This window comes from Chinchilla lanigera, unplaced genomic scaffold, assembly GCF_000276665.1.
Source record: "Chinchilla lanigera isolate Chin_1 unplaced genomic scaffold, ChiLan1.0 scaffold00035, whole genome shotgun sequence".
NCBI classification, from domain to species: domain Eukaryota; kingdom Metazoa; phylum Chordata; class Mammalia; order Rodentia; family Chinchillidae; genus Chinchilla; species Chinchilla lanigera.
In genome coordinates, this window is record NW_004955436.1 from 13,254,461 (window position 1) to 13,277,335 (window position 22,875).

Genomic DNA, 22,875 nt, shown 5'->3' on the forward strand with positions numbered 1-22,875 from the left:
CCCAACCAAAAATGAGAACTACAGGCCAATCTCCCTAATGAACCTAGATACAAAAATCCTCAATAGGATACTGGCAAACAGAATGCAGCAAATCATCAAGAAGACAATGTACCATGACCAAGTAGGATTCATCACAGCAATGTAGGGATGGTTCAACATACGCAAGTCAATAAATACAATCCACCATGTTAACCAAACCAAGGACAAAAAAATATGATTATCTCAATAGATGCAGAAAAAGTGTTTGAAGAAGTCCAGCACCATTCATGATAAAAATCCCTAGAGAAAACTGAAATAAATGGTCTTTATCTCAATCTGATAAAAGCTATCTATGACAAACCAACAGCTACCATCATACTAAATGGACAAAACTGAAAACTTTTACTCTAAAGTCAGAAAAAGACAAGGATGTCCACTATCACCACTTCTTTTCACCATAGCTGTGGATCTATTAGCTAGAGCAATTAGACAAGAGAGAGAAATAAAAGGAATAGGGATAAGAAAAGAAGAAATGAAATTATCATTATTTACAGATAACATAATACTCTACATAGAAGACCCCAAAAACTCCACCAAAAGACTTATAGATTTAATAACCAAGGCCAGGTGTAGCAGCACACACCTGTAATCCCAGCACGAGAGGCTGAGGCAGGAGGATCATTGTGAGTTTGAAACCAGCCTGGGCTACAAAGTGAGCTCAAGGCCAGCCTGAACTGCATAGCAACCCTGTCTCAAAAAGACCAAAAATAGATTTAATAACCAAATTCAGTAGTGTAGCTGTATACAAAGGGAACACTCAAAAATCAATAGTGTTCCTGCACACAAGTAACAAATTCACTGGGAGAGAAATTAAGGGGGGAGAAAACATCTTTCACAATAGCATTCAAACAGATGAAATACCTAGAAATCACTCTAACAAAGGAAGTAAAAGATCTCTAGATTGAAAACAATAGTACTCTCTCTGAGCAAGTATATCAGAAAATGAAAATATATCCCTTGTTTTGGGATAGGAAAACACAATGTAGTGAAAATGCCATACTCCCCAAAATTGTTATATGAATATAACACAATCCTAATCAAAATACCAGTAGTATAGAATTAGAGAAAACAATCCTAGAATTCATTTGGAACCAGAAGAGACATAGAATATTAAAAGCAATTCTGGGCAACAAAGGCAAGGCAAGAAGCATCACTATCCATGACTTGAAATTATACTACAAAGCTACTGTGACAAAAGCAGCATGGTACTGACAAAAAACAGACCCAAGGATCAATGGAACAGTTTAAAAGATGCAGACACAACTTCAAATGCATTTAGCTACCTTGTCTTTGACAAAGGAGCCAAATACCTTCACTGGAAGAAAGATAGTCTGTTTAATAAGTGGTGATGGGAAAAGTACCTTTCCACATGACAAAGATTAAAACTAGACCCATGTCTTCCATCACGCACTAAACAAAAATTGAAATGGATCAAAGATCTAAATGTTAAAACAGAAACACTTAATCTTCAGGAAGATAGGATAGGTAAAACTCTTAAAGACACTGGTGTAGGCAAAGACTTTATGCTTACAAAACCCCAATGGCACAGAAAATATCACAAAGAATCAACAACTGGGATCATCTTATTAAAAATCTTTTTCACAGCAATAAAACCACCAACAGAATGAAAAAACAACCCATATGATGGGAAAAAAATTGCCAGCTGTTCCTCAGACAAAGGACTAATATCTAGAATATATAAATAACAAAAAATATCAGACCCTCCCAGATTTAAAGACCCAATCCAAAAAAAGAGCATCTGAAATGAATATACACTTCTCATGTGAAGAAGTACAAATGACAAAATGAATATTTGAAAAAAATGTTCAACATCCTTTGTCATTTGAGAGATACAAATTAAAACAATGCTGAGATTCCGTCTCACTCCAGAAAGAATTGCTATTATCAAGAAATCAATAACAAATGCTGGCCGGCCTGTGGGGAAAAAGGAACACTTCTCCACTGTTGGTGGGAGTGCAGACTGGTAAAACCACTGTGGAAATCAGTATGGAGGTTGCTTGGAAAACCAAAGCTAGAGATTCCATTTGACTCAGTTATTCCTCTTCTTGGTATCTTCCTGAAAGAATTAAAAGCATCACACCACAGTGATATATGCACATCCATGTTTATAGCAGCGTAGTTTGAAATAGCTAAATCTTGGAAATAGCCCAAATGCCAATCAACCAATGAATGGATAAAGAAGATGTAGTTTTCTTATACAATGGAGTACTACTCTGCCATAAAGAAGGATAAGCTTGAGACATTTCTAGCTAAATGGATGAACCTTGAGACCATACTGTTACATAAAATAAATCAGACACACATATTTAAATACCACATTGTTTCTCTAGTGTGAGAAACCAGAAGTGCAAATGAGGGCCAAAATGTATAATAGATACAGGGAATTGGAAAGAAAATGTTCAAATGGGAAGGGGAACTGGGGAGGGGAAGGGAGAAATGACAGAAAGGACAAAAAAAAGAGATTAGAAGGAAAAAATGGAAAAAGCTTCTGTAAATAAGGAGGGAAAGGGGCTGGGGATTTAGCTCAGCAGCACAGCGCCTGCCTGGCAAGTGCAAGGTCATGAGTTCAATTCCTGGTACCGGAAAAAAGCCAAAAATAAATAAATAAATAAATAAATAAATAAGGAGGGAAAGATGGGAGGGGAATGGGAGAAAAAGAAGGAGCAAGATAGAGGACATGTACAGTAGAAATTCCCTATGATAAATATTATCATTATGTATATCTAAAATGTACCAACCATTTGGGCATGGTGGCACATGCCTATAATCCCAGCACTCGGGAGGCTAAGGCAAGAGGATCACTATGAGTTCAAGGCCAGCCTTGGGTAAAATGACTTCTAGGACAGCCTGAACTGCATAGCAAGACCCTGTCTCAAAATAAATAAATAAATGAAATTTACCAAGAAAAATTTTTTTTTTTAGATTTTGGCTTCTGGGAAAAAAATAATATTTCAAAATCAAATTAATGTACACAGAAAAAGGAAATAAAATCATTGCATTCATAAAATTTAAAAAAAAAAGAATATACAGAAAAGAAAATGAGAAGGGAAATAAATATGCCCCACTGCAAAACAAATCAATAAAATACAAAGGAAAATAGTAATGCCGGGAATGAGAGGGGAAAAGTACAAGACACAGAGAAACACAGAGTAAGTGACACAAGGAGTCCCTCCTTACCTTTAATTTTCAGTGACAGCGAGCTGACTAACATAGGACCTATACAACAGTCATCAACAGCACCTTCCCAGCTAAAACAAAGCGGTGAATCTGATAGAATCTTTCACATTTTGTTCCTTTACCTGTTAGGATTATTACAGGGGATCCAATTCACTTGAGGGTCTGGGATATCCTCCAAGTACGGGTAGATCGATTTCCTGGTGAAACTGACACCATAAATACCATCTTCTGGAGTCACGATAATATGCGCACCCTGTCAAAAGCACAGCTAATAAAAACTTTTCTCAAATAGACAAAAAATCAAAGGAGCTGGGTGCTGTGAGACGAACTTGGAGGCTAACGGTCCTAACCATCGGTTTTCTGTATTTTTAGAGCATACTGTCTTTTCCCAAGCACTTTAAATGTCTAACCCTACTGTTTTAGTTTCTATAGGACTCTCATTCTTTCCTAGACATGAGCAGTTCTGCAGGACACTTGTGGCTCTGGCAGCCTCTGCAATCATTAACACTATGCCCAGCTCATTAGCACGTCTCTTCCCTCCTTGAACTTTGACCAGTTTGTGTGCCTGGCTGTGTCAGGATTGATTTGTAACTTAAACGCTGTTTACTTGCTTGTCTCCTCCAGCTTCTCCACACTCTACCCTGAAAACACGAGTCCTGCTCCTCACGAGGAGGGGTGTCTCCTGGGTTGCCTGACCTATAGGAACCTAGCAGTACTTCCTGAACTCATCTGACACCTCTGGATTGGTGACTCCCCTTGAAAGCTGCTGTGTCCCTTAAGTTGGACATAGCATGAAAAAGAAGCTCAGAAGTCCTGGTGACCTTTTAAATTTTAATCTGTATGACAATGTACTGTATATTCATCAGTTGTGGTGGTGCACACGTGTAATTCCAGCTACTGAGGAGGCTGAGGCAGGAGGATTGCAATTTAGATGAGACCTTCTCACAAAATAAAATTTTAAAAAGGGCTATGACAGAGCTCAATGCTTGCTGGGTTCAATTCTTAAAGCCTCAGTACTGTAAATACATACATGCATACCTCCGAGTCTTGTCACGCTTTCTACATCCCTGTCGTATATCTGATCTGCAACTGTTACTCACACAGCTGTTTAACTGTTCAAACCACACGCGTATACTGTATGACTGGCTTTACACTTAATCTTTCAACTAAGGACTTAACATAAATTAACATATATATCCTTTTATCTTGTAATTAGAATCAAATATGAAGTATATAATACACATTAGTAAGCAATTTACAACTTTGGTGTAATAGTGCTCAACTTGTAAATGTACCTGCAAACCTACAAACTCTTAAGAGGCCAAGAGTACACCGAGCCCCTGAAACCCCAAGCACAGCCCCGGGCTCCTGTCCCACTGCTGCTCCGCCCCCGCAGCAATGCCGCATGGACAGCAAACTGCTCGAGCTCTGCTGCTTCTCGGTGATGACCAGGGCATCCTTATCTTAACCCGGTTCTCACTGTTAGGGCAGCAGGCGGTGTTCTTGCTCTGTGTGAGTAGAAAGTTGGATTCCAGCTGTCACCCCTGATCTCAGCTGTCCTGATACACACGCCATCCCAAAGGGTGACCGACCCTGACGAGGAGCCTGTGCCTCGGTCCCCAGCTTTCCCACAGAACTTAGCACTGGAGAAGTAGGAGCGACAGTACCTGCTTGGCTGCTGATGTGATTGCTCCTTCGAGAAGGTCCAGGTTGCGATTCATTAACGCCAGCGCCTCTTCGGGAGACACGGGGTGGAGGGTGACACTCGGCAGTATCACTGCATGTTCATAAACGGCTGCGGTGAAAGTATCCAGGGAGTTGACTTTCAAGACGCAGAAAACTGAAAAGGCTGCAGAAACCAGCAACTGAGTAGGAATCATGCTGAAATCCTAAGACAAGGCTAAAAGCCAGGACACGTCTTGCTATTTATACGAAGAAAGTAGAGTGAGTCACATGACGCCCAGAACTTAGTATCTTAAAGATAAACTACAAAAGCTAATCTTCAGCTGGGCATGGTGGCACACACCTCTGATCCCCGGACTCAGGAGGCTGAGACAGGAGGATCATGATAAGTTCCAGTCAAGCCTGGGCTACACAGTGAGTTCAAGGCCAGCCTGAACTACATAGCAAGAAAAAACAAAATCAAAACAAGCTAATCTTCAGAAAATTTTATGTCTTCATACTATTTGGAGACAACAAAAGACCCTCTTTTCTTGCAAAAATGATCTGGGCGTAGAATTCAGGAAGTGTGGGCGTGTTCGCTCTGGAGGGCTGCCTAGCAACCTTCCAGGAACTGGGTGGCCTAAACAACAAAAATGTGTTTCCCTGGAGGGAAGAAACTGGAAGGGCTGCCAGCATGGTTGTTTCCCCTTTAAAGTGTGAGAGAAGGAGCCGTCTGGGCCTGTCTCCTGGGTTCACAGATGGCTACCCTCCTCTTTTTCGTCAGGTGGCATTTTCCCTCTTGTATGTTTGTGTCCAAATTCCCCCTCTTTATCAAGAAGTCAGTCATTAGGTTTAGTAACCATCAACTCCAGTATGACCTCGTCTTAACTAGTGAGATCTCAAACAACCCTGTTTCCGAGGGCTGTCTTCACATTCTGAGGCACTAGACATCACATGTGAACTTTGTAACTCCTGTATTTTAGGTTTTCAACATAGTACATGTGATTTTATTATAGGCAGCTAAGTTAGATAGAAATAAATATGTACTCAGAGAGGGACTGGGTCCTCAAAGAAGTCAGCAGGAAAAAATAAAGACATCAGAATTGTGGCTGGAGACATCTGAAGAAGGCCAGGCCTCAAAAGAGTGATGCAGCCCAGGTGTGGTGGCACACACCTATAATCCCAGCACTTAAGAGGCTGAGGCAGGAGGGTCGCTGCAAGTTTGAGACCAGTTGGGGCTACAAAGTGAGTTCAAGGCCAGCCTGAACTGCATAGTGAAACCTTGTCTCAAAAAGACAAAAAAAAATTAAGATAATCATGCAATGACAAGGCCTACATGCCTCTCTAAGGGATAAACTATACTTCGAGATAACATTGTAACTAACACCACTTAGTCCAGTAGATCCAGAAAGGCATCAGTCACCCAAATGGGTGACCAGAACATCTGAACCCATCCCTTCCCCAAAATGCCTTTGATTTTCTATGCACCCTTGCTGTGTGTCTTCCTTCCCTATTGGGTCAATATTAGCTAAAGCAGCCATACTTATAATCCTATAGGTTGATTGTAGTTTGACCCACATTGGACCCACACTGTGACATGGCTGTATAAATTACCCCTGGCCAAGGGCCTCGGTGGCCACCCCATTCGGGACCCCTCCTCAAAATCCAAGAGCTATTCTTCTCTCCTTACAGTCAAACTCTCCTAACTTCATCCTTTGGTTCGTGGTTTCCTTCCTCCATGTTGTAGAACCATGAACTAAGCGCATTTGACATCCAGTATGGTGGGAATTATATTTCTCTTGTATCAGTATGAAGTCACAGGAGCTGTCATTGTCAGAACAGCAGACAGGCAAAACCAAGTATGGAAGCTCACAGGAGCAGAGTGTGCTGCTGAAACCAGGACTCCAGTAAGGCTCGCCTGACCTGTGCTTCATGAATTGCTGGAGGCTCCGTGTGGACCATCTGGAGGCTTAAAACTCAGTCAGGGCGCCACACCCCTCACACTCCCTCTCGCTTTGCCACCAACGACTCAGGGCAATGGACTCAATTTGGTAAAAATTCCCTTGTGTTTCTTGTGGGCGAGGAGCAAGTGAGCTCATCTTTTCTTTTTTAACTTTATTTTTGCTTTTGTTTTGTTCTTTGAGGCTGAGTCTCACTTTGTAGTTCAGGCTGGCCTTGAACTCACAGTAATCCTCCTGCCTCAGCTTCCTGAGTGCTGGGATTACAGTCATGTGCCAACACGCCCAGCTGAGGTCATTTTAAATTGTACCCAAAGCAGAGCTTGCCCTTAAGGGAAGGCATTTCTACCTGACTTTATTCCACAGGAGCGAGAAAAAGTTCAATGCCAACACCTCTAACTTTTGACAGAGGGGAGGGTATCCCAGCTCTAGCTCCCTCAGGACAGAAGAAATTGCATAGAGGCACTCAGGAAAGTGGGTCCTAGGCCTGCACAGGCTCGGTGGAGATTGATACTCTGTCACAAGACCAGGGAGCCCTTCCGTGCCCCACTGTGTTACCACCATATCTAGCTGTGTCTTTGGTGTTCATTAGGCAAAAGCAAGGCTCCGATGAAACATGGCACTGGGCCTACAAACCGGAGGCACCAACAGTCTCTGTGGCAACTCCTGAGCTACACCCCTCATCCCTGATGCCCTGGGTCCGAGACTTCTAGCACCCACGCTGCTCACCGGCAGCCCCTCCGCTCACACGGGGCAGACTGGGGTAAGAGTCTCGAAAGAAACAACTTCAGATGTTGAGAGAAACTTTCACGAGTGCTCCAGGCTAATCCTGCATGGGTGCAGCGGGTGGCCCCCAGAAGAGAAAGGGAGCATCCCTCCACCAAGAGGAGGGACGAGGCACACACTAACCCGACCCACAGGCTGTCTCTGCTGCCGGAGAAGTGACGACGCCAGCCCAGGAGGCACTGTCCACAAGAAGCTCAAGTAAATCTTGGTCCCACTCAAGCAGAGAGAACCTAAAACTAGAGGAAAGGATCCAAGAACAAGGACTGAGGGGGTTTTCGTGCCGCTTCTTGCCCTTCCCCTGGAGGACTCAAGAGCAAGCGTGTGTGCCCTGAGCGTGTGGTGCGAGAGGTGAGGTCGGCTCTGCACTGCTGCCAAGGACACGAGCTGTGGATGAATACCCAGGGGCTCTGACTCACTGTCGGTGCTTTTCTTGGCTTTAATCCAGTTGATAACGTTGTTTGCAGTGTGCGTGTGCATTCTGGCCCTAAGACATAATGAAAATATCTTTAGATTTTTAATATAGTGTCTAAACATGGTCACATGGTCTTTTCCAAAGGACAAAATTACGATTTAATTTCAAGGGCTTCATTGGCTTTATCTTTGAGTCTAGAATTGGGCAAAGATGATTACAGAAAACAAAATAAGCGTGGCAGGGCACTGAGTAGAAAAATATTGTTTCTGTAGACAGAGAAAGGCTGAAGAAACAGAAGAACAATGGGTTGGTCACATCCCAGTTATTGTTTCCTGCAGAACAATGAGAAAATAACTGGTTAACATAGGGTTCTTTCAAGTCCCTTCTTTTGTATACAGATGAGAGAGAGGCTCATTCCGAAGCCGGCTGAAACTGGAAATGTTGGTTGTTATCTCTCCGATCCTGATTTCTTAGGCAGCCAGATAAGCAGAGTAGTTTCAGCTTGTTGATGTGAAAGTTTAGTGTGATGATTGCATTTTGATTTTTAGTTCTGTTGGTTGGGGTCCAGGGCAGGAGCTGATTCCAAAACAATAATCTCCTATAGTTTGGTGAGGTTTTTTTTTTAATTGTGGTACTAAGGACTGAACTCAGGGACCTCACATTGAGCCTTTATTATTCTTAATTTTGAGACGGAGTCTCACTAAGTTGCCCTAGTTGGGCTCAAACTTGTGATCTTGCCTCAGCCTTCCCCAGAATGCTAGGAGTATGGGTATGTACCACCACAACCAGTTTATCGTGTTCAGTTTATTCCATAGCCTGGACTGGCTGTCATGATTTTTTTTTAACTAATCTGTGAGTTTTACTCTGCAGTATCAGAAATACTTGGTTGAAGTTCTCCAAGGAAGTAATGTAGATGAGGAGGATACAGCTGAGAGATTTGAGTCTGGGAAGGCTCCTCGTTTATAAGTTCGTGGTCAATAAAATGAGAAGTGGGGCAAGGAAAGTGGGAGAGGCTAGCAAAGGAAATTTAAAACACAGGTATGAAAAGATAAGGGGTAAAACCACTTCAAGGGGGGTAGTTCAGATGTTCTGTCTTGGAGAAGAACATCTGAGGAAGGACCATAAGATCAGATTCTGAAGAGCGGGCAGAAGTCCGGTAAGGTGAGAGTGCCTGCAGCGAGCGGAGGGGAGGGAACCAAGGCCCGTGTGTGCAACAACCTCCAGATGACTGTCTAGGGGAGAAGAAAGAAGCCTAAGAGGAGCCAGTGTCAGTCAGAAAGCAGGAAGATGCCCTCATGTCTTGCGTGGCAGGACCATCCAGACCACGGTCTGTTACCACCCAAGGACCTGAGGACGCCAGCTCCAAAGGGAGAATCTAAGAGAGATGGGATTGGGGAGACCAAAGGCATTTTCTGCTGCCCAGAAGGTCTCCAGCTTTCAAGCCTGGAAAAAGCCCATGAATGCAGTTATCATACTTCCTGTGGCTACTAGAGATGTCCCTAAACTCAGTGATCCTCAGCCTCCCCACAGCATCCCGGAGAACTCACTTGCTCTCCTGTAAGTCTCTCCCAGGAGTTAATCAGTGACCAACCAGCAGGACTCTGAGAGCCAGGGAAACTGGGCCAAAGGTTGCTAGGGGAAAGGTGATGGGATCCCTGCCTAAGCAAGCTCCCGCAAGCACAGGTTGCAACTAATGCCTGTGCCTTGCATGGGGCTTAACCGAAATTGGACAGAATTTAAGATGGAATAAATTCGGAAGGAAACCATGTGATCTGAAGAAAGTTATTTATTTCTTTATTATTTCCATCCTAATTTCCACACTAATTGACTTATGAGTCAAGTAGATTATGATAAAAAGATAATGGAACAATTTTAATTAGTTACAAAGTTGTTCGTGATTATTTGAAAAGATGCCTTCATTCACAAATTTCTGTATATCACTCAACTTCAATCAAATACTTCCTGTATGTTCAAAGTTCGCCCTGTGCATTCACAAGCAATGTGAAGTAGCCAGGATTCACCAGACCAAGAGAATGGACAGGATATATATTTATGTACCATGTTTATTATAAGTTACCGAGTCACCCAGCGACAGGATGTATATTTATGTAACAAGTTTAATGTAAGGTACTGAATCACCTAGCCATGGAGGCTGAGGAGTCCTATGAGCTGCGCTGTATCTGTGAGCTGGAGCCCCAGGAAAGCCAGCAGTAGAGTGTGAAGAGCTGACAGTTGAGCTCAGGGTGTCAGGCCAATCCAGATCTGACGGCCCACACATCAGGCGGAGAAGACCCAAGTCCCAGCTCAAACAGGCAGAAAATGAACACATCCTTCCCCTGCCTCTTTTGTGCTACAGGCCATTGAGGGACTGGATGATGCCTGCCCGTACTGGGGAGGCATCACTAAGTCCAGCAGTTCTAATGCCCTCAAGGTCACAAGCAGAAATAACCCCCGACCAGCTAGCCGGGCACCCGCGGCTAGGCAATTAACATGCAAATTAACCATCCCCCTATGGAAGTGACATTTGCATACATCAGAGCAATTATTGCAAAGGAGTTTTCTAGGTTCTCCTCACATTTCAATGCATGTTCTACTCTACGTATCCATACTTACACACACTTACACAGCCGCGAGGTGAACGCAGCACAGACAGTTGAGCTACACCAAATATGCACACAGCCTTTTTAATTTACCTTGTTAATTTTACAAAATTTTTGCTAGAATATGTTTGCAATGCATAATAATTACATTCAACTTAGAGAATTAGTACATGGACATATGGGATCTTAATCATCTTTATTTCCCCCTCTCCTCTCTGCCCTCTGGTCCCACCCCATTCTCAGATCCCTTCCCATCAGTTGCTGATAACATAATACCATAGGCAGGGTACGTTATAAAGAAAAAGGAAAGGTTTATTTGGGTCCGTGGTTCTAGTCTAAGGTCCAGGGCCCTCATGTGACAATGGTTGGCAGAGAGTATCACAAAGTGACAGGAAAAATCGTATTCAAGCCACAGAACAGTCCTTGCTTTTTAAATCTGAAGTTTATTTGTTGTTACACTAAGTTTCTGGCATCTCTTCTAGGCAGACACTGAGGGCCCTCTTTCTCCTTTCTCTAACTCTCCCTCCCCTTCCCTGTCTCCAGCACCCCACCCTCTGCTTTGCCAGGCTAAACCCCAACAGGCTCTGGTGTAGGACATCATTGTAATTTCCCAGGTCCCTGGCCTAAGCGTTGAGGGTCCTTCTCAAACACTCTGCCATATAGCGCCATAACTAAGACAGGCAGAGGGGTGCCGCTCCGGCTCCTGAGGCACCCATCCTTTGAAACCTAATCAAAGCAAGCAAAGGGTTAACTCCAAGACAAAGCTTCATTTCCAGCCCAGAGGCCTCATCTGGCAAGATTACTATTAAAGCACCCAGGACTTGGGACCCGAAGACCGGGGTTCATGCTTTGGGTCTAATAATAAAGGAGTTTTGGTAACAGAGCATCAAATAACTTACTTTCAGAGATGGTCAAATAATATAATGTATTAAACAGTGTCTTTTAAGTTGGGCACAATGGTACATGCCTGTAATCTGAGCTTTCTAGAAGGCTGAGGCAGGAGGACCATGATTTTGAGCCCAGCCTGAGCAAATTAGTGAGATCCTTTCTCAAAATAAAGCATAAAACATGAGCTGGGGGTGATGCTCACTGTAAAGATCCTGGGTTCAAGCCCCAACACCACCAAAAAAAAAAAACAAAAACAAAAAACAACTTTGAACTAATGGAATACTTCACAAATTGTTAATTTTTATTATTCTCATTGTAACAACTTTGGAAATAACCCACCCATAAATTTGAGAATGAACTCTTTCATGTATCATAATTAACTTGCACCTCCTACACCATGCAACAGAACAGAACAGTAGTTAGCTGCCATGGACAGCAACCACTATCTTCATTCTAATTTCTCTGTGGCTACAGTGTTGCCTTGGATCTCATTTGCATCACATTTACCTGGAAAAGGGAATCCTGACTTCTCCATCACAGCCTAAGGACTATCTAAAACTACAGATTGTGTTTCATGTCACTGTTTCCACAGATCTGTAAAGTGTCTTTCATAGACTATGAATAATAACATTTCAGCAGAGCCCCATTATTTGGAAGATTTTCTAACCCATCCGCTCTAAGAAATTTATCATTTTGAAAACCTCCTACCTCATAGTGGCTTTCGGGGGCCAGCTGGCTCCCACTCAGGACGATCTGTGGGAAGACGTAGCTTGTTCCAAATGAGCCACTGAGGGAGAATTCTTCAAACCTGGTGAAAGCTGAGCCCACAGGCTCCCCGCAGGTCCTCAGATCAGTGGTCTGGCATTTCAGCAGCGTGCATATCTATGCAGAAAAAGGAAAGAGAAGCAGTCAGAAGAGTGGAAATATTTCTCAGCTAAACAGCACAATTTCAAAGACTAGGAGAATAGGTAAGCTGCCTCTCAAGCAGTGCTTTTTTAAAGTACATTCACAACTTATTCATAAATCCTCACTCCAATTTAGTGGGTAAGGATTTTTCTCCTCCTCCTTTTCCTTTTTCTTTTAATGAAGCCAAACACAACAGACTAGAATTTTAAAAGTCAGAGTGTATTACAGGTTAATTTTAGCTATTACTAGTACTGAGGCAGAAATCCGGACCTAACTGCAGCCATTTTGTTCAATAAAGCTGCAGCCATTCAGTTCTCTGCCACTGAACTGAGCTGAATCATAGGATTTGTCATCAAGTTAAAATTTCTGTGAATGGGCTGAAAAAAACTTTGCTACACACAACTGTGCTCACCACAAGATACCCACAGTGCCATGGCTTTCAGCTAAAGCTTATCTCCTTCTTGTAACTTCTATTTGCCACCCTATAAAAAAAGATAAGCTCTCTGTAATCAGTGCCTTGGACTTTGGAGATTACTCCTCTGGGGTTCACTAGCATCAATAAAATTTGTTTTTTTCTCCTGAGTTCATGGCTACTATTGACTCAATTTTCCCACAACAATACAAATATAGATTATTTCATAAACTGATTAAATTCAATATCTCTTTTTAAGTCAGTCACACACTCACATGGGTACCCTTGGTCAGAGTTTGACATTGGACCCCAAATCAAGACCGTTTGGAAAACACTACTCTGAAGTCACCTACCTGAGGGAAAAATAGAACCCACAAAAGTTGCAGCTTTTTGAACTTGAACTTGGCCTTCTGAGACCTAACCAATCTGTTTTATGTTTTTAGCTTGCAGCCAAGGAAATTGATTTTGTTTTTGCTAAGAGTGAATAAATTAAAGGTCGGGGCGGTGTTCTAGATGAATAGAACATTAAACAATTAACTGGATCTAGCATAAATTTTAAAGAAAGGCCTTGAAGTCCCAGTGACACTAAAACCACGCTAACACACGCAGACACTTCTACCTGTAAGTAATATTGGCCTTCAACTGTGTGCAGTCCATCAAAGGTGCCCAGGGCAAAGACCTCATCCAGGCGCTTCTCAGACATCTTGTAAGTTAAGTGACAACACAGGTCTTTCTGGCACACTGTGTAATTTCCTGTGTCTCTCTTCAGTTCAGTGAAGGTGAACTCATCAAAATAAATCATCCCTCGAAAATCTGACTGCCAGGAGGGAAATGGCTGGACACTTCTGGCATAAGCACTCCAGTCCACGGCCGCAGGGTAGGTGAGCTCCCAGCGAGGCCGAGACTTCAATTCTGCAAGCATCAGCTGTCCGCTGTTGGTCTCCATGTCGTAGTGATACACCTTGACGGCTTCGGGGGCATAGATTCCACTCCCTACAGGCAACAAAAAGATGCACACTTACTGGTTTCACGTTTTGCCTTCTTCTTTAGGTGGGCGGGAAGGTAGCAAGTGCTTGGTCCTGCTATCCGAGTGCCCTACCACTGAGCAACCATCCCCGCCCCACCCCACCAGCCTTCACATCTTTTATGGTGACAACTGAATGGAAAAGTCCCTATTAAATGAAGTTATTAAAGCATTTCCAAAGTAGTTAAGGAGACAGCTGCTACCTTGGCCTAAGTTCTAATTTGACTCTGTCCACCCTAAGGCCCTGCTGTCACTGAAGGTGGAGGGACCTTTTTTCTTCCTAGGCTTTGCTCTTTCTAAGCCAACTGAATAAGAAAGTAGGAAATCCTCCCAAATGGGAAGAATAATTTCAGCTATCTACTGATTATTTATTTGCATTTGGGATTTTTTATTTACATCAATGAATAGCAAAGCAGTCCAGAGGGTAGTGTGAATTACCTTGAACATGCATACTGTAAAGGGTAAATGCTAAATGAAGCCTAAAATGATTTTTTTTCTCTCAACAAGATGACTTATTTCAATATGGCTAGTAATAGAGGCTGGGATGTTTTGTAGAGCTGGCTTTGAATTTTCATGGGCTTGATTTCTCCTTAATTCAAATCTGTCTTCATGTAAAATTAACATCATCCCTCCTTTACTCACAAGAATAAAGCTCCTTTTCCAACGGAATTAATAAAATTAAAATGCAATATGTATACGTACCAATTCCCCTAGATGAATTTAATTATTTGTATCATACTTACATACCCAAAAAACAATAAAATTTCTTAAGCAGAAACACAGGCTAGTATTCATTTTGTGGTATTAGAGTTAGTAAGTGAAACATTAAAAAAAAGTGTGATTTGAAAACTAATGAAAAACACCCAAGACTGTCACTGTCACTGGGCACATGAGTGTCACTCACCTGTCATGTGCATGCTGGTGTTGTGAGTGTTTGCAGCAAGCATGTTGACCCGCATGGCCCTGGCCCATGCTGAATGGAAGGGGACAGCCGAGAGCAAGGGCAGCGTGTTGTACCATGCTGTGGGGTACAGAACACTGTCAACTTGGAACTTGTCCACCACCACCACCGCCGGGTTGTGAGAAAAAATGTCAAAGCAAGTAAAGACACCAAACTTTCCAAAGGGGGTGTCAAAAGTCACAAATTCTGAATCCTTGGGGAAATCAAATTGAATCTCTGATGCAAAAAGATTGTACTGTCAACAAAAAACAAAGAAGGAAGAAATTAGTAAAAGAGAAAATTACCAGTGCATATGGTCAATAAGCACATTATCTCTCCTGGCGTGAATGTTGATGTGCGTCCCCAGAACTGTTACACATACACTGGCACCAGGCGTGGCCACCTTACGACTGCTGTCTACTCATCTTACCATGACTTTAATCCTAAAATCTTTTCTTCCCAACCAACAAGTCACACCTACAATATCGATGATGTGAGTGTTTTTATCTTAAAAAATCACAGGATAAAATCTTAAAATTTTCAGTGTTTCCACTGTCCTCTACATATCACCAGCACTGCATGTATGAAGTCCAACTCATGAAAAAGAAGAAACTAACTCTATATAAATGAAGTGATGCATATTTACAATCAATTTATGCACTGCAATAACCCTCTTATCCACTAGTAAGCTATTAGTAATTTTATTACTTTGACCTGATCGCTGTTCCTGAAGTCCGCCTGACCCTGGGCTCAGGAGCATGGCACATGCTCACTTCAGGCTTTTCTTTGGCTCCATGTGTGTATAGGCACCAGACAGCATCGCTATCCAACCCCTGCTGTTCACTGAGGATTTCCTGTTCGTCCACCTCCCTCTCACTAGGAGTACATCCTGTGTGCTTAGGTACATGGCTCAGGGAGGGCATGCGACCCAACCGGAATCAGGACATGATGTGGCCTTTGCAATATTGCTATGAGAGATAAAATAAATTCCTCTTGTGCTTTTTCTTCATAAAGTTATGAACCCTGTTACTGCATGCATGTGCTTCTACCATGGGAGTTCCCTGGGAAAAAGCTGTCGGCAAGTACTCAGGGCATTCGGGAGATGGACACTGTGGCTTGACCCTCTGAGGAATAGATTTCACCCTGCCCTTTCGATGATACACATTTTCCAGGTACACAAGGAAGAAAATTCTCATCTTTTTAGACCTGTCTTTTCTCTGACATACATTCTCCAAGTATATAAGGAAAAAAGTCCCATCTTTCAATTAAAAAGCCAGTTTCTATTGAAATTATGTTCCATTGCAATCAAAGAAGTCTTAATGAAATAAACGGTAGCTTAGTATGAATTATTGTCCATTTGGGGGAGGGAACTCTGATACTGTGGAAAAAAGGGAGAATTTTCCATCTTTCTCAGAGAATATAAAAATCGTTGTGAGGCTGTTATCATATCTGCCCTATACTATTTGATGACTCCAACTCAGAATGCTTATTTGGAATTAGAATAAATTAAATCTCATTTTCAATTCTAATTAGAAATCAGTTTGAGATGTATTCACAGCCTTACCTCCCCAGCATTCAACAAACAAGCACACACACGATCACAAACAAAAGAAGTCAAGTGTAGCAGAGGCAGAAGTAGTTCTCACCTTATGGTAGCGGGCCACCAGCCTACCCTCAGTCGAATACCACGTTGGTGTTGTACTGGAAACGGCCATCGGGGGGACACTGAGGGTCACTGGCATTGCATGGCTTCTTGTCCCCAATATTTGCCACGAGGTAGATAGAGTTGTCTTTAGCCAGGCAGCTCAGTCTCTCTTGCACTGGGGTGTTGCCAAACCTATTCAATAGATATCGCCAGAAGACTATGCGTTAGTGATTTCCAAAATGGCAGAGTGACACTTTATTTCCTGATTTCCTGTAACACTCGAGGGACCAGAATCAAAAGAACAGATTTAAAATATCAAAGGCAATATTGTCTTCATTTTCATGACACTGAGCCTTTTTTAATGTGCCGGGCTTCCGGTTGCAGGGCAAGAGTGATACACAGAAAAAATGAAGAGAGGACGAGGAGGAGGAGAAGGAGGAATGCTTTCTTACAGCATTAGGGACGGGAGACAAGGCCTGCACAGTGAACTCTATCCTTAGCCTTCCTTTCATTTTTTTTGTTTTTGTTTTGAGATATAGTCTTGCTGAGTTGCTATATTTTCCAGACTGGGCTCAAACTTGCAGTCCTCCTGCCTCAGAGTGCTAGGATTACAGCATGCACACCCGGCTAGCACTTTCTTATGGAGTGCTCCCAGCAAACTCAATGAAGGGCTTGAAATTTAGCAGATTCTTCTGCGAGAAAGACTTCAGTTTTCATCCAAGCCATACGCCCACACACCTGCTGATAAGTGGTGCTGTGGGAAACACAGATGCTGAGAGGCCGGGCAGCAGGGGTCCCGTGGAGAGCACCTTGTATGGAGAACAACTGCAGCACTGAGCAGAGAAAATGTCAGCGAACACTCCACACTGCTGGCTTGGTCTTCTCATCCCTTGCGTGCAATGTGCAGATTTCTTTCTTACTCTAAAGGGTCTCCATGAGAAATCCTGAGAAAAATACGGACCGTGAAACTGCTTTTTAGCATAATGCTAAACCGTATCCACCAGAAATAAGAAGGGAATATGGTGCAATAACAGCTGGCTTCAAATATTCTGAAGGGCTCTCATGTGAGAGATGTGGGCCACGTACACGAATGCACTACACAAGGCAGAGCAAAGGCCAAAGGAAGCTAGAAGGAGGTCGATTTCAGCAGAAAACAGGATAGCCAATGTTTAGCAGCCAAATCCCTCTTAGTGAATAAGTGGATTCTCTACTTACTGAACATGCCAGCATAATATAGTCCATCTATAGGCCCTCAGTCCATTCAGTTGTCAAGGCTTAATGCAAACTGCTGTGTTTTAATTGCAGCTACTCTAGTTACAAGTTAGGAGGACATATGCTTCCGTTCATTCTCATAGTTAAAACGCAAGTAGTCATAGCTGCTATGACTAGGGATTAACCCAACATACATGACAGATACAGTTCCTGGGACAAAGTAAGTAAGTGCTCAATAAATAATGGCTGCTCAGTGGACAACCTACACCAGTGATGGCTTTATTGCTTTTCAAAGTTAGTTGAGATCCTTTCATGACCCCTCTGTGACTGATGGTGAATTAATCTTTGAATAAAATGAAATATTAAAATAGTCCATTCCTTTAGATTTTTTTATCTTCAGGATAAACAAGGAAATATAATCAATTTTCATGAAGATGTTTAACAAGCCTGCCATGTAGCTTGTGTAATTTTATTTTCTTGGTTAAATATTAGTTTCTTATGTTAAAAAAAAAAAAAGTCAAGGAAATATTTGACACATCGGCATTTGAAGCAGTAGGGTTTAAATACACAGAGATGACTATATAGCCCTCTACGATACCTTTCAGAGATAAAAATAAATAGGGAAGCAATAGGGATTTCATTTTCAGTACTGTCGTTACAGTTAATAACTGGATTTCTCCTTTTTCTGACACAGAGCTAAAAGTCTGCCGTTTGGATAGGTGTCTACCAGACTCGATAATGTTAAAGTTTTAGCTGTGATTTGCCTTCTCAACCTAACAGAATTCATCTAAGGCTAATTATAGTTTATGAACATCTTTTCCTTAGGAAAGTCAGTTTTTTTTGGTCTAGTCTAGTCAAATGGAACTTATTTTAATATTTACCTTGTGAATTATGGGAAATAATGATTCTTTCTGTTCTAGAAAAGCCTCATAAGTGTTGAGTCATACCAACATGATCTTTCTGTAAACACATACCATGCAACACTTAAACACCATTTTCCCAAAGGTGGAATATCCCAGGGTGAGACTTGACTCACATAGCAGGACTTACTATTATATCAGTGAACTTGACTCTGCCCGATTTCATGTGGTCAAAACTATTAAGGAAGTTCCTCTTTTGTGCAATAGTTGCAACCCCGGATAGATGCATGTAAATGTAAAGTTACTAAGTTAATTACTTGTTAAAGTTTGCTATTCAAAGGAACTAAGTATAAATTATTTTTAGAAGTAAATTAGCTAAAATAACCTATGTTGTAATCTTATGCTATACGTATTTCCTTCATGAAAATTTTTGTAAGCCACAACTATTAATAATTACTAAAATCTAAAGAGAAGAATGCAGAAAAATCAGACTGAGTTCTTTCTGTTAAAAGTAAATGACAGTGGGCTGGGGATTTAGCTCAGCGGCACAGTGCTTGCCTGGCAAGCACAAGGTCATGAGTTTGATTCCCAGTACCAGAGAGAAAAAAATAAAAAATAAAAAAAATAAAGACAAACGAATAAGATCTCATAAAAAAAATAAATGACAGTGACAGTGCAGTATACTGGTTCCATGTCTATGACTTCATTTGACAGTCTTGTCTACTCCACGGGAAAGTAGAGAAGAAACTTTACCCACCCCTGTTTTACAGGTGAAGAAAGGAACAAAAATGCCAGGCATCTAGGTTATATCTTCTACCTCACTCTCTAGGGGGGACTAACATGTGGTCTCACAAATGGTGTTTCCTGTTTCAACTCCCAAGCAATTTCCATTCACCTTATTGATTACATTGCAACTCATGGTGATAGCAAAGGAAGCATAGGCTCTTTCATGTTTTTCCCATTTGTATAAATGAGGTGGGTGTTCATGGATGAACCCATCCTCTCTACTTGAGAATAGAGATCCTAGATGTTACAACCCAATTAAACACACATATTATAAAAACTGTGGGTATCTTCACACTATTCTTTAAATAAAACTCCAACAAATAACTAATGATCATTATCTTAAGTTAGTTCCAAGCAAGAGATATGCCAGATGGTATACCTTGTGAAACATTAGAAGCGTCAAAATGTGTTGCCCAGGACTGGCTCTTTGTCAGAAAAATTACTAAGCAAAGAGTGAACTGGGTGTTAGCATTCTCCACTGTCACAACTTTTTGTTCAAAAATCGAAGGGTAATAACATGGATTTACCTCTTGGGCTCTCTACAGGGAATCCAATTCACTTCCGGGGCTGGTACATATTCCAGATAGGGATAAATGCTCTCCCTGGTGAAGACCCAACCATAGATCCCATCTTCTGGGGTCACAATGATCTGTGCACCCTGGTCAAAACAAGGGGGACAGAAGAGTTTCTCATAAATTCCAAATACCCACCCTCTTACCAAGCGGTAAATCTCCTTCACAATATCCCAGGCAGGACAGAAAGGACCATACCTGCTTGGCTGCAAGCCTGACTGCTTCTTCCAAAATGTCTATGTTCTTGTTCATCAGGAGCAAAGCTTCTTCATTTGAAACAGGTTTTTCTGTTCTGTTTGGCAATATGACGGCATGCTCGTACACGGCGGCAATAAACGTGTCCAGCGCCCTGACGTTCAAGATGAAGAGGGCAAAAATCAGTATACCTTTTGGAAAATATAATGTAATCATACCTAAAAGGTAATGATCTCTTCAAGACAAGTGCGGATTCTTATAATTTGTATCCGTAGGAAAGCAGGTAGGTTAAATCTCTCTGCCGGGTAACCAGCTACTTTTATTTTCTCATGAATGGATTATGTAACACAGTGCCAAGAAAGGATATTGCACAAGAAAGCTGACAACCAGAAGTACACAACTGGACTGAGTCAAGAGTGCAGGGCTGTGCTGACACTGTTGAGTCAGCCCTCTTCTAAAAGTGGAACTATTGCACCAAGCAAAAGGGTCCCCCTCTGTCCAAAACTCACCGGCAGGTGAACTCTTACCTTTTAATATAATATATCTTCTTGGTAAACCAGTATTTCCATAATAGGGCCATCGTACCAGAAATTTGTTGAGAATTTATTTATTTGACTGTAATAGATGCAAAACACAGAGTTTAAGCTAAGACCCACTTTTAACTGAGTTCACAAAATGGCAAGGGATAACAGATACACACGTGCTAAACACGAGCTCCGTTTTTGCATCATTAGAGGCTATCAGGAAAAACAACGGCTCCTGATTTCTATTGAAGAGGCTGCCTACTAGTCTGAAATATCAGAATGTTGAGCTAAAAATGTCATAAAACACATTATAGCACTGTCACTGGTGCCAAGCGCCCTCTGGATCGAGTCTCTAAGACCCCAGGACCTGGCTAAGGCTGAAAAGTCCTGGATCCAGTGTCACACAAGGTCTTTATCTCATAGGATTTAATTGTATTTAAATATTTTATTATTGCATTACCCCACATTTCATTTTCAGGAGGGTTTTTTTGTCTTTAAATAAGCTAAACTTTCTTAAATATTAGGCATGGATGGGTAACATCCTCATTTTCTCTATTTAACTTGAATTTCTTACCATCTGCCTCTCTGTTCATGCCCTGCCTACAATTCATCATACAGTTTCAAACATCATCTTCTATTCTAATTTATTACACTAAACCAGCTGATGGGGGCTGGGGATTTAGCTCAGCGGCAAAAGCGCCTGCTTGGCAGGCGCAAGGTCGTGAGTTCGGTTCCTGGTACCGGAGAAAAACCAAAAACAAACAAATAAACCAGCTGATGATTTGTAGTTGATCTCCCTCTCTACCATAGTGGAGAAAACTACTCATTTCTGCACATAATCACCAGAAAATTTCCCTCCAAAATGCAACTCCTATTTTGTCACTTAGACTTCGAAATAGTCAGTAGCTCCTGTTACTTGAAATATTAATTCCCCAGCTGTGTGTTTTAAGACACAATAGGAGAGCTTGGAAGTTTATAATCCACAGAAGTTTATCTCTCACCGTTCTGGAGGCTGAGGTGTCAGATAGTAAAGTGCTGGCAGATTCAGTTTTTGGTGAGGGACTGCATCCTGGTTCATAGACCGCCATCTTCTTGCTGTGTCCCCTCTTGGTGGAAGGAATAAGGGACATTGTGGGGATCTCTTTTACAAAAGTGTTAATGTCATTCATGAAGGCTCCCTTTTCCTGACCTAATCACCTCCCAATGGCCCTACCTCATATCAGTTTCAAGTATAGTTTTCAGCTCAAGCATTTAAACCAGCATGAGCATTCAGTCCATTTCATGCTACATGCTCCATGTTGGTAAGCAAATTGCCATTGCAAGATATACAGAGAAATAGTAATAGTTGATAGTTACAACTTAGGTGTCGTGTTTATTAGAAAAATACATGACTTGTGCAAATTATAGATGATAGAGGTCAGGATGATGCAATATAAAAGATATCCGTCAATCTCTAAGAAAATGACAAGGAAATAATAAATGATGCATAGTTAATGCAAATACCATGGAGATAATGAGATAATGACAGGATTAACTGAAATTTGGGAAATGATTTCGAGTTCTTCAACAACCTACATGGGTAGTGCTCTGAATTTATTTCTACTAAAGGGAGACTTAACAAGAAAAAGTCAAGCTTCCCAGACTTCCCCTTCCCAACAGCTGTCGTTCTTTGTTCTGATACAAATAAAAGCAGTAACTTTTGTCTCTGTAAATAAAATTTTATGACTTCCTGTTCCCATAACATCCTGTTATGCCCAAGCAGGGCCACCAAGATACAAAACTGTCACGGCTTGACAATCTGCCTTTGTTCTCTGCCCGCCCACAAGTTCCATGAGAAAGACCAACCCCTTGACAAAATGTGTAAAGACTGGATCCTTTGCTTGGTCTGGCACTCAGCCATTTTGGACACACAAAAGTCTGCTGGGCTGGTGTGCACATGAAATCTCAGAATAACATCTTCCTGTTTCCCGGTGCTCTCGTTAGTCTCCTGCAACACTACAACTTGCTTCTGTACACTCTGTTCCACTGAAATAATTCCTTGTCCAACAAATATTCTATATGCTGCACTATTTAGATGACTGCAGATCCATTTTGTCTGTTATGCTTTGTGTCTGGATGCCCCCTCAAAGCCTCATGTGGTCACAGGGGCTGGCTTTTCAGAGGTACTGAATCTAGAGTTTGTGACTGGTTCATTGTCTAGTGCTGGGATTATGGGTGTTGTGCTACACCCACCCTAGGGCAGGTAGCCTGCAAACA

General features: G+C 41.9%; 2 protein-coding genes across 2 annotated transcripts in view; both read right to left on the reverse strand.

The window, feature by feature from the left end:
- The window catches only part of Vnn1 (vanin 1), a 28,494-nt gene extending 16,154 nt beyond the window's left edge, over nt 1-12,340 (reverse strand). Inside the window, exons 1-4 of the mRNA XM_005389217.2 lie at nt 12,252-12,340; nt 8,060-8,127; nt 4,905-5,086; nt 3,360-3,490 (exon numbers count right to left, since the gene is read on the reverse strand). Of these exons, the coding sequence (XP_005389274.2) occupies nt 3,360-3,490; nt 4,905-5,086; nt 8,060-8,127; nt 12,252-12,256 (386 nt within the window). The 5' untranslated portion in view covers nt 12,257-12,340. The remainder of the gene's footprint in view (nt 1-3,359; nt 3,491-4,904; nt 5,087-8,059; nt 8,128-12,251) is intronic.
- LOC102025041 (vascular non-inflammatory molecule 3-like) lies at nt 8,740-20,409 on the reverse strand. Its single transcript, XM_005389218.2, is given in 8 exon segments — nt 8,740-11,381; nt 12,252-12,425; nt 13,481-13,854; nt 14,790-15,081; nt 16,472-16,502; nt 16,504-16,662; nt 19,856-19,986; nt 20,099-20,409. Coding segments are annotated over 8 exon segments (1,503 nt in total). The 5' UTR covers nt 20,312-20,409; the 3' UTR covers nt 8,740-11,252.
- Nucleotides 20,410-22,875: the final 2,466 nt, after the last annotated feature.